This window comes from Rhineura floridana, chromosome 12 (assembly GCF_030035675.1).
Source record: "Rhineura floridana isolate rRhiFlo1 chromosome 12, rRhiFlo1.hap2, whole genome shotgun sequence".
NCBI classification, from domain to species: Eukaryota; Metazoa; Chordata; class Lepidosauria; order Squamata; family Rhineuridae; genus Rhineura; species Rhineura floridana.
The window spans coordinates 12,950,575-12,967,403 of NC_084491.1; the positions used below are offsets into that span (position 1 = coordinate 12,950,575).

General features: G+C 42.0%; 1 protein-coding gene across 2 annotated transcripts in view; it reads left to right on the plus strand.

Annotated features, from left to right (window-relative positions):
* Nucleotides 1-16,829, plus strand: part of PDLIM2 (PDZ and LIM domain 2) — a 95,980-nt gene that overhangs the window by 48,930 nt on the left and 30,221 nt on the right. For both annotated transcript variants that reach the window (XM_061593038.1, XM_061593039.1), the window contains exons 4-5: nucleotides 11,769-11,838; nucleotides 15,933-16,126. In XM_061593038.1, the coding sequence (XP_061449022.1) occupies nucleotides 11,769-11,838; nucleotides 15,933-16,126 (264 nt within the window). The remainder of the gene's footprint in view (nucleotides 1-11,768; nucleotides 11,839-15,932; nucleotides 16,127-16,829) is intronic.

Below are 16,829 nucleotides of genomic sequence, written 5' to 3' on the forward strand. Positions count from 1 at the left end.
AATCCTGTAAACTAGTTTGGTAAGGATGCTGACTAACAAGGCTATAGTCCTCAGCACCCTTAGCAAGCTATAGTTCCCAGAATTCTCCATGACTCTTAAAGTGGTGTAAGAGTCCTTTTAATATATGCTGTGGATGTAGTTTCTAAGGCCACATTCACACCATACATTTCTTTCACTGTTATTCAACTTTAAACAGCCATAGCTTCCCCCGAAGAATAATGGGAAGTGTAGTTTGTGAAGGGTGCCAAGAGCTGTTAGGAGACTTCTATTCTCCTCCCAGAGTTACAGTTCCCAGAGTGGTTTAATAGCCAGTGCCTCTTCACAGACAGTTCTGGGAATGTGAGGGGAATACAGTAGAGGTCTCCTAACATCTCTCAGCACCCTTCACAAACTACAACTCCCATGAATCTTTGCAGGAAGCCATGACTTTTGAAAGTGGAATAAATGTATGGTGTGAATGTGGCCTAACTGTTCTTCACAGAGTCCAACAAAAGGTCCTTCCTTCCCTTCAGCATAACCACTAGCAGCCAGTTGAGGATTTGTGCCTGTGTGAAGTTCATTGCTGCCATTGTTCTCTGACAACATGGAGTCAGTGCCTATGCAAAGGCCTCTGTCCCTGTTAGGTTTCAGAAATCCATGGCTTTTTCCGTTAAAAAAGTAGGAGTTTTCCGACATGCCTTGAAGGTTCCCCCCCATAAGGATTCCCTCTATCCTTTTCCCTCCTTGTGTATGGGTGCCCAGGATGCCCACGCAAGGGACACCCAATTTAATAAGAGGAGGAGTTATTTTTATCGGGGAAGGGCTGTCGTTCAGTGGTAGAACATCTGCTTTGCATGCAGAAGGTCCCAGGTGCAATCCCTGGCATCAATCCCCAGGAGTGTCCCCTGCCTAAAACCCTGAAGAGCCACGGCTAGTCAGTGTAGACCATACTGAGCTAGACAGACCAATGGTTTGACTTGGTGTAAGGCAGCTTCCTATATGTAATGTTTCAGACATATGTCCCAAATGCTTCATACGCATTCTTCTGGCCAGTAACCCTGTAGGGTAGGCCAATGGCGTTTTCTCCAAATTGCAAATGGGGATCTGTCAGAGAGAACATTGAGTTAGATGCCTAAGGCCACCTAGAATACAGTATTTGTGGCTAAGGTAAAGTTTGAACTGGGGCTTTCTTGTCTTGCACTTCTAACCGCTATTCTACACCAGTGTTTGAAACTTATTCTTCAAATAAAACATAGGGCAGAAGGGATTTTTTGTTTTGTTTTGAAGGCTTAGGTTCTCTGTTTTTCTGAGAAGTTGCCACCAAATCCTGTGCTTCTTGGTGCAATGCCATTTGTGGTCATGCAAGTTCTCAGGCCGGCCTACCTCCCCTTCTCCTATTTGCTCTTCTACAAGCTTTTCAGCTTTATTTTTCAGACCTTCTTGAAGGGCTTGGCACTCTCCATCTGAAACTCCCTGGCTGAAATTACCTCAGTGATTAAATAAGATTAGCCTCCCTCTGTCCCACCCAGATTTTACTGGCTTGGTAGCTGGGCCTTTACATTGCTGGTGTTGAGCCCCAGCTATCCCAGGATGATCAGGGTGGGGAGACGGTCAAGCCTCAGTTTCCCCAGTTAGAGCAGGAAGAGGAATCAGAGGCAGATGAGGCTGTCGAGGACAATGAGGGAGAGGGTGTAGTTGACAGTCTGCCAGTTCCCAGGGACAGTTATCCCGCCGAAGCAGACCTTGCTCCACCTACAGACACCCCAATAGAGCCGTGGGGGGAATGACCTGGTGTATGTGCCAACTCCATCTCCTCAGGACTCCCCGCCTAGCACTTCAAACACTTCCCCGCCTCCTGAAGCCGAGCCAGCACCTATCGAGCCTGTACTGCCAGATGAGCTGGTGGAGGCTTGCCCCCCCCCCATGTGAGACACCGTGAGAAGTGGGTCGGTCAGAAGGTGGAACTTTGGAGGAGTCAGAGATTACAGGCAAAGACCTTCCCTACTTAAGGCGGCTTCCCCCTGATTGGGGTGCTGAGTCAACTTTCTTCACACGCTGCAGAGTATGCCTAGATAGCTTAGTTAGGGAAAGTAGTGAGTTAGCATAGTTAAGTCTATGAAGCGCACTGCCTTTGATGTAACCGTCACTCTAATAAAACAAGAATTAATTCCAGTCTCGCCTCCGTCTCGTGTCTCACACTCTGGGCAGGACAGCTGGGCCAGTTCTGCCGCCTCCTGCATGTGGGTGAGGTATAGAGACTGGGGTCCAGGAGAAGGTTCTGTCACACTCTTGTTTTTTTATGATGGCCACAAGCCACAAAAGAAATCCAAAAATGTGTCACGTGAAATGATTAATAGAACCTATGTCTTAAAGAGGATTTCCTCCCCAACCTTTTTGGATTTGTGGACATATTTGGAAATCTAAGAAGCTGTTGTGGGCACCACAGAATACCAGCTTCACAGAAGAAAACTGGCAATGCTTAGACCCCCTCCCGCAAACCCCAGGCAAATCATCTCCATACTCCAAAACAGACCAAAAAAAGTAGGTGACAACCTCCTCAAAAAAGGCTACCCCAATCAAACAGTCAGATAAAGGGGAAAAGGACCCCCTCAGTTGAAAAAATAACAATTGGAAGGTGCAGGGGCCTTGGTGGGAATCATGGGAGGGGACTGAGGGTGCTGTTGTGCCCATAGGTGCCACATTGGGGTCTTCAGCTTTGGAGAAAGGACAAGAGCTCAGTGATAGTGCACATGCTTCGCACGCAAAAGGTCCCAGGTTCAGTCCCTGGCATGTCTTGATAGGTCTGGGAATGTTCCGTCTGAAACCCTGGATGGCTGCTGCCAATCAGTGTTGGTGAGATTGAGCTGGATGGACCTACTTTCTTGATTGTTGTTGATTCATACTCCAAATGGTTAGAATTGGTTCTGGTATCGTCAATGACATCTCGTATTGTTATCAAGACTTTACGCAGGCTTTTCACGACACATGGGTTGCCAACACCATTGTCTCAGACAATGGGGTCCAGTTCACATCTGTGGAATTCCGCACATTCCTGGATAATGGACTGATTCGGCATGTCACTTCAGCCACTTTTCATCCAGCAACCAATGGCCAGGCCGAGAGGATGGTCAGGACAACAAAGATGCATTGGAATGGATTGTTGAAGGTGATTGGGACCGATGTCTTGCAAGTTTCCTCCTGACACGTCACACCTTGTGCCACAACTGGAAGGAGCCCAGCCAAGCTATTAATGAACAGACGACTAACGACTCTGCTTGATTGGTTGCATCCTGACTTGACTGAGGACCTACCAAGGAAGTGTGTTGCAGTTCAAGAACCTGCATGGGTGTTCACCCCAGGTGACCCTGTGTATGTCAGGAACTATGGTGCTAGTGAAATGTGGATTCCTGCCACTGTGACCCAAGCCATGGGCCTAGGGCTGATTCTAAAGGGTGGCCAGGTTGGGCACTGGCCTGAGGGCCCCGGAGCTACAGGAGCCCCTGAGGGGCCCTTCGCTCTCCTTCCGCGAAATGCACCCCCACGCCCCCCACTTACCTGTCAGCTGGCTTTTTAGCACTGCCCTTAATGAAGATGGCGGCCGCAGCTTCCCTAAGGTACTGAAGTCGCTTCCATCATCTTAGTTGATGGCAGAGATGTGCGCATGTAGCACACACGTGTGCCATCAACAAAGATGGCGGCGGAGGCTTCATTCCCCTTAGGGAAACCGCGGCCACCATCTTCATTAAAGGCAATGGTAAAGACTAGACAGGTAGGGGGGCCATGGGGGGCGTGTGGGGAGGCCGCGTGTGTGTGCGTACACACCCACCCACCGGGGGGCCGAGGCAAGCTGATGCCCAAGGGCCCCCGCATGCCTGGAGCTGGCCCTGCATGGGCCCATTGTCTTACAGGGCTCAAGCAGCAGACAGCCATGTGTTATGTTGACTTGTGGACCAGATGAGAGGATGAAGCCCATCTCCATCAATTCTCTCTGAGGATGCTGGAAATACTCAAGTGAAAAGAGAAAATGAGCCAGTGGCTGCTCCTGATGCCGGACCCTGAAGTGGACCAGCATCAACCAGAGCCAAATGGGAACTAAGGGATGCACTATCAACTTCAATGCAAAATTGTCATTGATTGACTCGCAGCAGGGCTTGTCCCAAGTATCTTCAAGACTATGAGATCTAGGAGGGAAGGGTGTAGTGTATTGGCCCTCCAGGCTTGCCATACCAGGAACTGCTGAGTCAGCCTCAGACTGTGGCAGTTTCAGTTCCAGGCCTGCCTTACAAGCAGCACTGTGCTGTGGGCCTTGTTCTCTGTATATAATTAGTTATAGTAAAGTTCTTGTTATCTTCCTTCATGATACTTTTCTATTATTATTATTACTATTATTATTATTCAGACAGGAACTTGATTTCTTTCTCCAGCTTTACTGTTGTTTCTTGCTGTTTTCTTCTTACAATGGCGTTTAGCATTTGTAACTGTATGCCACTGGGTGCATTTTGTATATAGAAAAGCAGGATAAAAATAAGATGAAGGAAATAAACATGTAGTGCTAGACTTGCACACAGAGCCCAGCTTGCAAGTGTACTTTGGGTGCAATTGTGTGTGTGTATCCCAGGTCACAAGTGACAACTGCCTGTAGAAAATAATGGAGAAATCCAGGATTTTAGCATAGCTATGACTGAGTAGCAGTACATTCATTTCCACATACAAATACAGCAAACACAGGAGTTCATGCTTTTTCTAACTTTGGTCTTATTTTGTGTTGGAAAGGGTTAAAAAATAAGCTTTTAAAAAGTGCAACATGACTACATTGGGCTGGGAGGAGCCAATTGATCAGTAGATGGACCTTTGCAGCAATCTGAGGGATGTTTTGTCTGGAGGGGAGGTTTGACTAGAGGTCCAGAGTTGCCTCAGTCACACCTTTAACCCCCCATATTAATCATCAGCTACATTGCAGAATTGTTGTAAGCTGTTCTGAGCTACACCACTCTCCCCACAACTTGCAATATGGGGATATTGGCAGTGGTAGGGCAATTTCTTAACAAGTTTTAAAACTTTGTTAAAAACACTCTGTCATACAAAATAAAACCAGCGCTGAGAGCACAGGCATTGTTGCTATCTTTTGCGTGGATTTCAGCATTGTTTTCTGTGGGCAGCTGTCAATTCTGCCGTAAGGGAGGGGAAAAATAATGTCAAAGGGATCCAGTTGATAGGATTGCATTTAAGCTTTTTCTATTTCTATGGTACTTCTTTAAGCTGTAACAATGGGGGGGTGTCCAGGGGCGATGGTTTAATATGTATATATTTTTCTTCTTTCAGCTGAAGTATCACTGGTGTTTTTTTTTTTAACTTTTGGTACATCTATGATCTGAAGCTAGCTTTTTACAGCTGTGCTGATTTTTCTGCTATAGCCTCTTGCTTTGGGGCTTGCCTACAACTGACAATTGCTTAGAAACCATTGCAATGCCTTCTTAATAAGGAAATCAATGCAGACATTTCATGCTGTCCTCTTCTTCCTTCCTAAAGAGTACAACTGTTTGCACAACAAATTTCCTTGACAGCGGCATGGCATTCTCTTTCCTTGTCAATAGATATGAATGCCTTGTTCTCCCGGTTGCTGTTATATGCCTTCAAGTCGATTTCGACATGGTGACCCTATGAATCAACGACCTCCAATAGCATCTGATTAGATCTTGTAAGATCAAGCCTGTGGCTTCCTCTGTGGAATCAATCCATCTCCTGTTTGGCCTTCCTCTTTTTCTACTCCCTTCTGTTCCCAGCATTATTGTCTTTTCTAGTCAATCATGTCTTCTCATTATGTATCCAAAATATGATAACCTCAGTTTCATCATTTTAGCTTCTAATTATAGTTCTGGTTTAATTTGTTCTAACACCCAATTATTTGTCTTTTTCACAGTCCGTGGTAATCGCAAAGCTCTCCTTCACCACATTTCAAATGAGTTGATTTTTCTTTTATCACTGTCCAGCTTTCACATGCATACATAGAGATCAGGAATACCACAGTCTGAATGATCCTGACTTTAGTGTTCAGTGATACATCTTTGCATTTGAGGACCGTTTCTAGTTCTCTCATAGCTGCCCTCCCCAGTCCTACCCTTCTTCTGATTTCTTGACTTTTGTCTCCATTTTGGTTAATGACTGTGCCAAGGTATTGATAATCCTTGACAAGTTCAATGTCCTCATTGTCAGCTTTAAAGTTACATAAAACTTCTGTTGTCATTACATTAGTCTTCTTGATGTTCAGCTGTAGTCCTGTTTTTGTGCTTTCCTCTTTAACTTTCATCAGCATTCGTTTCAAATCATTACAGTTTCTGCAAGTAGTATGGTATTGTCTACATATCTTACATTATTGATATTTCTCCCTCCAGTTTTCACACCTCCTTCATCTTGGTCCAATTCTGCTTTCCGTATGATATGTTCTGCATATAGATTAAACAAATAGGGTGATAAAATACACCTCAGTCTCAAACCCATTCCAATTGGGAACCAATTGGTTTCTCCATATTCTGTCCTTACAGTAACCTCTTGTCCAGAGTATAGGTTGCGCATCAGCACAATGCAATGCTGTGGCACCCCCATTTCTTTTTAAAGCATTCCATAGTTTTTCATGATCTGCACTATCAAAGGCTTTGCTGTAATCTATAAAGCATTTTCTTCTGAAATTCCTTGGTCTGTTCCATTATCCAACGTATGTTTGCGATATGATCTCTGGTACCTCTTCCCTTTCTAAATCCAGCTTATCAAATGGAGATGCTCTCATTTAGTTGAAAAACAATCCAAATATTCCCCCTTTGTGTGCCTTTTGTTTTTTTCTTTTAAGTTTTGTCCCTCACTTAAAAGTTTAGGAACAACATATTAAGGTTGTCATGGTAATGGTATCAGAGGTACTTCTCCTGCCCTGCTGCCTGTTACTTATTCCACATAAAGATGGGCTCCATAGATGGCCATCATACTGGCAGCTTTCAAGCTTAATCTGTTCCCCGCTTGAGGCAGTTGTATGTGTCCTTGGGGGCCCTACCAAAATGTTATCAGGGTATAGTGTAAAGCAGGTGTGGGCAGGCTTGCAGGCTTGTTTTTGTTTTAACTCTGACCTTGAGGTCCAACATCCAAAGCCAGGTGCAAAATGGCAGCTCAGGGAGTTGAGCTAATTGCCTACTGTACTTCATGATGCATGGCCAGTATATAAAAGTACAAAACTACATTTAAGTTGCTATGCCTGCGTTACTACTGTTATGTACTAAATCTACATCAGCCTCAAGGGAGGAGCCTTTTTGTTGTTGATGCTTTAAAATAATCGGGAGTCAAAAAGCTTGCCAGTCTTCCACAAATTGTCCAGTGATCTACCACAGATGCAGATGTAGTTCTATAGTTCAGTGGCTAGAGCAGATGCTTTGCATGTAAAAGGCTTTAAAAGTTCCTGGCATCTCCTGGTAGGGCTGCAAAAAGCTCCTTTCTGTAACCATGGAGAGCCATTGCCCATCCCCCTGTAGAGTCAACAAGGCTGAACTAAATGGACCAATGATCTGACTTTGATATAAGGCAGCTTCCTATATATCTTCTGCCCACCCCTGATATAAAGCATACCCAAAATTTCACTCTTAAGGATAGAAAAGCTGTTTTCTAGCTGTGAGAAATGGGAGATTCCATGCCTTAATGTTGCATCTTACTCTCTTCATTTTAAGCGTAACATGTGGGAGTTATCAGTCTGCATGCCCTATTCACCTTCATAACTGGGAAACTCCCATTCCTAGCTGATGCCAACTTTATGGAGTCCTTGCAAGGAAGTGTGGCTTTCTTTTTTGTGGCAAAAAAATCCCTCTAGGCTTGGACTACTCTCTGGAAAATCCCCCCCCCCGCCACTGCCAAAGACTATAGAATATTCTTGAAGCTTGCTTACCATAACGATGTGGCTCTGTAGACCATGCCATAACCCATATTTTTGGCATCCTCTTATTTCTCCTCATTCTGCCCTCTTTTCCATCTCGCTGCACTGCCTCCCCCCCACTCCATGATTTAATTCCCTTTAATGAATTCCAGCTACCTCAAAGCCCCAAATACATTCCTGTTAAGAAAATATAAAGGAAGCTGCTTTCCCCCGTTCCTCCCTGCCCATTTCAGAGTCTGGGGTTGGAGGTATCCAACCCCTCTTGTTCTGTAGCTGAAGCCAGCACCTCCTCTGATGAAGTTTAGTTGGGGGTAGTACAAGGCTGCTTTGATCCATGTATGGGAAGGCAGCTCTGTGTTCACCTTGGTGGGGGGTAACAGTATTAGGGTAGCTCTTCAGCGTGCCATCTGTGCCTCATTTGAAAGGCATATAGCAAGCACCCTTGTGGAAGAGGCAAGCTGTCCCTCTCTTTAAGAAAGCTGAGTTTTTATGGGAAGAAGTGCAAGATGATGGAGTAACTAAGACTCCTCAAAGGTTCACACAGGGATTTATTGTGTACACCAGACCAGAAATATTACACATTTTGAAATCTGCATGTATCAAAATAAAAACCAGTCTCTGGTTTCTCAGATTTGAGTAGAAACTGGTCACACATTTTCACTGTTTCTTGGTAGTTGTGTTTGCAACCTATGATCAGGTCACACAATAAAAGGTATACTACTGTAATCGTAAGAGCTAGGAACACAATTTTTAGATGCCATTTAAAAAATAAAGGCACAAGATTGTGTGTTAAATTTCTGTTTTTAATTTTGGTGTGTATTATAGATTTATATGTTACAGCAAAGCATTACAGTATAAATGGGTAAGTATGTTGGCCTCTGCAAACTTACTCTGGATTATGCGCGCATCCCATAATTTGCTATTAATTATGAAGCTTCCTAGGTGTTCAGAGAACTCTGAATCCTGTGGATGCACTTTCTTCAGGAGGGCATTGCAGTATAGGCGGGGACTTGGGGGCAGTACTCCCTCTCATGGCTTGGGATAATTGAAGCCTTAAAAATGATTATTTTACCAAAATTCATTTTTTTATTTCAAATGTTACCAATACATATACAAATATATAAATTATTGTCTTGGCAAAACAATATTCCTGACATTACTCATTTGGGGGAAAAACAAAGTTGTCAAAAGTCATGCTATATAAATCTACAAAGAAAGGTTGCCTAGGTATACCCAGTATTCAAATATATCACGCTTCACACATTAGAATTCTGTTTCCTATACTGCAAGGAGATACAGAAAGAATTTGGGTAACCATGGAAAGGTCTGGAGAACCAATGCAATCTGTTAGAGATCTTCCCTACTTGATTAATTTTCTTTATAAATTGGAGTCAATATCCAATCCTTTTCTGAAACAAGATTTGACAATATGGAACAAATGGCCTAAAACTTTAATACCATCACTTTCACCACTAACGCTTGACATAGTTGCCCCATGAGTGCCCTCTCCGGCATTGTGGAGCCTGTTTTGCACCTTGGTATACCATTGAAAAGGGCAATGAAATGGCTGGACTATGGCTAGCAGCAAAAGATGATGCTCAGATCCATTTCTCTGTAACATCTGAAATAGGAAAGGCCATGCAAGCCCTGAACCAGTGCCTGAATTCGGTGGTGGGCTGGATGAGGGTCAAGAAACTGACTCTGAATCCTTCCTAGCAAGACAGAGACATTATGGGTAGGTAGTTCCCTTGTCTGGATAAGTGGTCAATTGCCTGCTTTGGGTGGGGCTGTACACCTTTGAAAAAGCAGGTTTGTAGACTGGGGGTGCCCCTGGAACCCTATTTGTCACTAGAGGCCCAGATGTCCTCAGTGAGTAAGAGCGCCTTTTACCAGCTTGAGCTGGTGAAACCACTTTGGCAGTTTCTGGACCAGGATAGCCTGACTACTTTTGTCTGTGCACTGGTAACCTCCAGGCTGGTTTACTGTAATGCGCTTTCTGTGGGGCTGCCCTTCAGGTTGGTCAGGAAGCTGCAGCAGGTGCGAAATGCAGCAGCGTGACTGCTTAGTGGTGCAGGATATCATCAATATGTTACCTCATTGCGGAAAGAATTGCACTGGCTGCTGATTAGCTGCCAGGCCAAGTACAAGGTTCTAGTTTTGGCTTACAAAGCCCTAAACAGCTTGGGACCAAGAAACCTAAAACACCATCTTACCCCTTAAATACTCAGTCAATCACTGCACTCTGCAGGCGAGGGCCTCCTGGAGATACAATTTTATCAGGAGGTCTATTCTGCACAACATAGGAAGTAGACCTTTAGTGCTGTGGCACCTATCCTTTGGAATGCCTTCCCCTTAAATATTAGACAGGCACCATCTCTGTTATCTTTTCAGCGCCTACTGAACCCCTTCCTCTTTCAACAAGCCTTTTAAGTAGAGACCTTATCCCAGTTTGCGTCTAAGATACTTTGCATCTTAATTGCTTTTGAAGATCTTTTTAAAGATGTTTTTAAAAGATTTTTAAGATGTTTATTTAAAAAATGTTTTAAAGATGTTTTGTTTTTGGAATGTTTTAAGATATTTGTTGTGTTTTGTTCTGGACGGGAAAGAAGTTTAATAACAATAACAATAATAAAAACCCATTCTAAACTACCCATTCTTCTATGAAAAGAATAGATTCAAAATACTTAAAAGACCAGTAAAAGAAAGATCGATATCATATGATATATTTTTATATTTATAATCAACCAAAGCCTGGTGACCAACTTAAAATTAGGTCTTGCAGGTCAAAATTATAATTGATTCCAAATACTTCAAGAGACATACCTAATTACCATCCCTGAGACAGTGATCCAAACAACAAAACCTCTCATTGCATTGGAAAATCTGATAGACATGATAGGACATAACACTAAAAGTATTCTTTCTAATATATACGAGGTTTAAACTGAGGAAACATCAGGATCATATGATAGTTTGAAATCCTTATGGGAACAAGATCTGCAATCTACAATTGATGCAGATAAGTTGAATGCTTTATGGTCAAAATCACCACTCAGATTGGTCTTGGTGAGAATAAAAGAAAACTGAATTAAAATTATAGTGGTATTTCAGCCCTGCTAAGTTATATAGAACCAATTCAACTATATCTCGTATGTGTTGGCAAAATTGTGGGGAGAGGGAAACATTTTTCCACATGTGGTGGGCTTGCCAAAAAACGTTTCATTTCTGGACAACTGCTTTTGCTGAAATTACCAAAATTACTGGTAAAAATGTACCATCAGATCCATACATAGCTTTGTTAATGCTTTGGCAATACATCCAGATCTTTAGCCTGTATTTAATTGTTAGGTTGGTTATACCTGCTACATTTGTACTTGCCAAGCATTGGAAAACATCACATCTTAATCTTTTAGAGTTTTGGTATAGAGAAGTCTGGCAAACTGCTTTGATGAAAAATCTTACTTATTGAGTTAAAGCACAATGAATGGGAATGGAATCAGATAAGTTTCATAATGTTTGGTATGTTTATTGAATATGATTCATTGTCAAGAGATACATGCAATCCACCTTCAATACACAGAACTCTATAAAGAACTGTACTTGGTTAACAAATGCAATTTGAGTGTTTCTGGACCAGAATCTAAACCCGAGTGGACTTGACTAACACTTTGAGAACCTTGGCTGTGTATGTTGCTGTTTGTTTATTTTTAATCTGAAAAAGAAAAACCACTAAAAATATGTTTTAAAAAATTGGAGGGGAAACATCCTTGCAAGGTCTTGTTAGTTGTTTGCTTAAGAGTACTACAGAGGTAAAGGTAGTTGCTAGCTCACTGATTGCTCAGGATTCTCTTGTTCTCAATCCCCTTCCTCTGTTTTCCAGGTCTCAACAATTTTCTCCCAGTCAGACGAATGGTGAAAGTTCCCCAGAGATGTTATCCATACGGTTTCAGGTGAGCACCATCACATTGCTGGATTAAAGTACATGGCAGAGAATCCTGAACCATATATTTTATTGATTCATTTATTGTCAATAATTTACAACCTGGCTTTCTGTCAAAAGAATTAAAGTGGCTAACAGAGATTTAAAAGCATCAATAAAAACAATTAAAATATTTTAACAAGATAGGAATATAAAACACTGCAACATATAAACATTATAAATAGCACTTAGGGTGTAAACCCCATTGAATTCCATTGGCTTTTACATTTGCATAGAACTACACTGCATAATGTTTCACTAAGATAGTTAATGTTTTAATTGGAATAAAATAGTTTTTATTGCCTTCCGGAAAGCAAGAAAAGATGAACCAAAGCAGACCGCCCTTGGGCCTTGGTGCCGCAACAAAAAAGATCCAGCTCCCTATAAGCCATATGCTATATTTTTTCATCTCTCTACATACAAAAGGGCAGCTGGGCTTCGTTGCCTTGACCCATTAATCCAGGGTTGGGGAGCGCAGCCCTGCAGGCCTCTTTATTTGGCCCTCAGAACTTTCCACAGGCCACACCACCTGTGAAGGCCACACCCCTGCTCCACCCCTTCCTCCACTTTTTTTTGCCTGGCTGGAATGTGTTCTTGAACTCTTGGGTGGCCTCTTCGTTGCCTGGATGGAAAGATGTATGTGTAGAACTTACAACTTTCGTGTGGCTGGACCAGTAGCTTACTGAACAAAGATAAGAATCTCATCCGTTGCCCCAAATACCATTGGAATGTAACCCTTGGAATTACCCCTTAGGGAATGTGACCCTTGGAGTAAAAAAGGTGCCCCACTGCTGCATTAATCTTGCACCTCAGATCAGCCATACTATAGAGATCAAGGCTGTAATTTTTCTTTTCAGGTTATTTTTATTAAAAGACAACATTAGAAATAGGCAAAATATGAATAAGCACAAAGAAAACCATTAGACAATAAAAATGTTGATCCAATGGCAGCTCTTCACAGTTACATATTCCAACAATCCTTATTCCTGACCCATTTAAATGTTGTGATAATGTGCTTCTTTCTTTGTGTGTATAATTTATGTAAGTTTTTCCACTTCATCAGTATTGACAATCTGCCTAAAGTAACCATTCTACAATAGACAGAACAGTGCTTATTTTCCAGTATCTCACCCAAACAATTTTAGCTGCAATTATTACATTTGCCAAAATGGTTTTTTCTGTTGTTGATAGTAAGCCATCAAGTACTTTCAATCACAAATGCAAAGGATCTATTTTTTTAAAAAAACCAAATCAACCATTCAGATCACTTTCAAGTACTGCTTTGCTTTCAAACAATTCCAATACAAATTGGGGAAAGCAGCTCTATCAGCCTGATATTTTCAATATTTGAAACAAACATTGTATGATAAATCCTATTAAGTTTAGCCAGAATGAAGATGTAACTAGACATACCTTTCTCAGTGTGCTGCCTGGGGCTGATGGCAGTGGTAGTCCAAAACATCTGGACTACACCAGGTTTTCGAAGACTGCTGTATGAGATCTGTGATTAAGATGTCTTATGGTTTAAAATAAAACAGCAGAAAGAGACTAACATTAGAAATGTATTCAAAAGGCATATGCTATGATATGTTATCGCATATCACTGCCAGGATATGAATATAGATCAGTAATTCCCAACTTTTCCCCCAAGGACCTCTAGAAAATTGCTGAATGTCTAGGTGGATCAGTGGATGATGTTTCTTCCTATTCTAGCAATTGTAATTCCATAGAATTCAAATGTAATGTAATAAAATATAAGAAAGGAAAAAGCAATAAAAATACAATTTAAATCAGTGTGAATATTCAGTACCACTGAATATTCTTCAGCCACAAATTGACAGACATGCTGCGGGTCACCTGAATAAAGCTTGTGGTCCATTGGTGGTCCATGGACCAGTCAGGGAAACCCTGATATAGATGATAAATTAGAACTGTATCTTTTCATCTCAGTTTGTTGTCAGCTCTCTCACAAACTCTCTGGTGCTTATGGATCATGTACCTATGCTTGTCTTTGTTGTTATATGTCTGTCTCCATGAAGTCTGAACCTTAAGATGTTTATGTTGAGAGCTTCTACCGCTCTGTGCAGTTTTGCCATATGGCACTTTTCTCATGTCTTTCCATGGTATCTTTGCTGATCAGAGAGAACACTTAATAGTTTTCTCTCTGATTGGCAGAGGCACCCAGTGAAAGGCCCTTCTCTGGCAATAGTTTATACTAGAATGTACTTCTGCTTCCACATCATTTCAGCTGTTGTCAGGTATTGAAAGCTTATCAATGAAAGGAGTGACACCCTGTTAGCATATTACACTTTTGCTCAGAGATCTGCACTGGCTGTCAATTTGTTACCAGGCCATATTCAAGGTGCTGCTACTGGTTTACTTGAACCTTACCCCATTTGTGCCCAATTGACCACTTCGATCTGTGGAACTAGCACTTGTACAAGTACCACATAATGTTTGTTACGCACTTGCAAGGAATTGATCTTTTAACGTGGCAGCACCTATTCACTGGAACTCCCTGCCTCTTAATATTAGGTGTGTACTTTTGTATTTTATTTAATAATTTATATGCTACATAACGCCAAAATAGACATTAGGTGTTGCTTGCTTAAAGCCTTTTGGCACCTGCTAAAAAAAATTTTCATTTAGGCAAGCCCACACAGACATGTAATTTAATTATGAACATTTGTTTTAAAACTGCTGATTTTATATGTTTATAAATGTTATGTCTCCTTGTTTTTAAAGTTTAACTTGATTGATATCTTCTTATGTATATATTATTTTATGTAAACCACTTAGAGGTTTTTGTTGATTAAGTGGTATATAAATCTTGTTTTAAAAATAAATTTATAACCTGAGGAAACTGTTGACATAAACATAGTTTGAGGGCTGTGGAACCCTTATTGGGGTGGGCAGGTAACACCTGCTCTTACAAGCCCAATCTATATGTTACCTGAATGGTGCAGGAGCCACTGAGGCATAGCTGTTCCCACACGATTCCAGTAACATTAAAAAGGAAGCCGTTCTGCAGACAGGCCCTGACAAGTGATTGCTTCTCTGCCAGTATTGTCCTATTCCAGCAGCCAGCTACTCTGACCTGGATAGTAACCGCATTGTTGTTATTGTTGTTGTTGTTAATTAAATTAAATTTATATCCAGTCTTTTTAAAAATTGCTGGTCCTGCCCACAGAACTGCTTTTCCCCCCAAACTTTACTAACCCTGCATGGGAAGAAGTCTGTACTGAGTAAGGCTGGCACTATCACTGGAGAGGAAAACTACCTTATGCATCACATTTTCATAGAATCATAGAACAGTAGAGCTGGAAGGGGCTTACAAGGCCATTAAGTCCAACCCCCTGCTCAATGCAGGAATCCAAATCAAAGCATTCCCAACAGATGGCCGTCCAGCTGCCTCTTGAATGCCTATTTTGGGATAGTGAGTGTTGATTATTTATTATGGGGCTATGGGTAGTGGCACCTGGATTTTCTTTGCATGCAGAAGGTTCCCAGTTTCAGTTCCTGGCATCTCCAGGCAGAGCTGGGAGAGGACCCTGCCTGAAACTCTGGAGAGCTGCTGTCATTCTGTGCAGGCAGTACTGAGCTAGATGGACTAATGGTCTGCCTTGGGCCAGATCCACATCATCCATTTAGAACCCTATGATTCCACTTCAACAATCATGGCCCCCTTGCCCACAAAGAATTCTAGGAACTGTGGTTTGTTAAATGTGCTGAGAGCAGAGCTTGGAAAAGTTACTTTTTTGAACTACAACTCCCATCAGCCCAACCCAGTCGCCATGCTGGCTGGGGCTGATGGGAGTTGTAGTTCAAAAAAGTAACTTTTCCAAGCTCTGGCTGAGAGTTGTTAGGAGATGTCTCACAGAGCTACAGTTCCCAGCACCTTTAACAAACTACAGTTTCAAGGATTCTTTGGGGAAGCCATGACTAAAGTGGTATAAGAGTGCTTTAAATGTATGGTATAGATGTGGCCTTAGCATAAGGCAGCTTCCTATGTCTCTGTGCAGCCCATCTGTCTTGATACTGTGTTTTTATGGCCTCCTCCTGTAGGATGTTGTAAGAACCAGAGATGATGGTCAGAGCTCGCTGAGATCTTCGTATTCCAGCCCAGCCTCCATCAGTCCACGGCCCAGCAGTCCCTATTCTCCTTCATCTCCTGGATACCGACCTGGTAGCCCATACAGTCTCCAGAGGCCCAACCTACCCAATGAGGGCAGAGGGGAACATGTGGTGAACAGCCGTAGGTATGTAATAACCCTGGTGAGTCAGACCAAGGGGCCATCTAATCCAGCGTCCTGTTTCCTGTGGACAGCCAGATGCCCTCATGCTTTGTGGGTTTCTTCCTGGTAAGAGTCCTACTCCGTTTGCCCACTGAACACTGGGATCCAAAGTACTGTCTCTGTTAAATGGGATCTCCATGTCAAGTCATAGCAATTAGCTGTTGATAGAATATGCTGCAACCCCCTTTTAATGCTGACTTAAGTCAGTGCTGCATCTTACTGTAATAAATTCCACAAGTTAATTGTGCATTGTGTAAAATATTGTCTTTTGTCTGACCTAAATCCTCTTTCAATCAATGTCATTTGATAATCTCCAACTCTTATATATTTTTAAATTTTTATTTATTATCCCAGTCTGTGTCTGTGTTGGAATAGCATTTTAAGATGTTTTGAAAGCTTTTTAAAAACAATTTTAAAAGATGTTTTGTTTTAATATGTTTTTAAAGATGTTTTGTTTTAGTATATTTTAAAGTCTTTTGTTTTTAAAATGTTTTAGAGTGGTTTCAGTGTTTTTGTTTATTGTCCTGGCTCCTTCTGGGAGGAAGGGTGGGATGTAAATTTAATAAATAAAATAATAACAATTATTATTGTATTAATATCCCTCCTTTTTTTACAAGGAATTTAAGGGTGGCATACATGGCTCTTCTCTCCCCCCCCCCGGTATTAT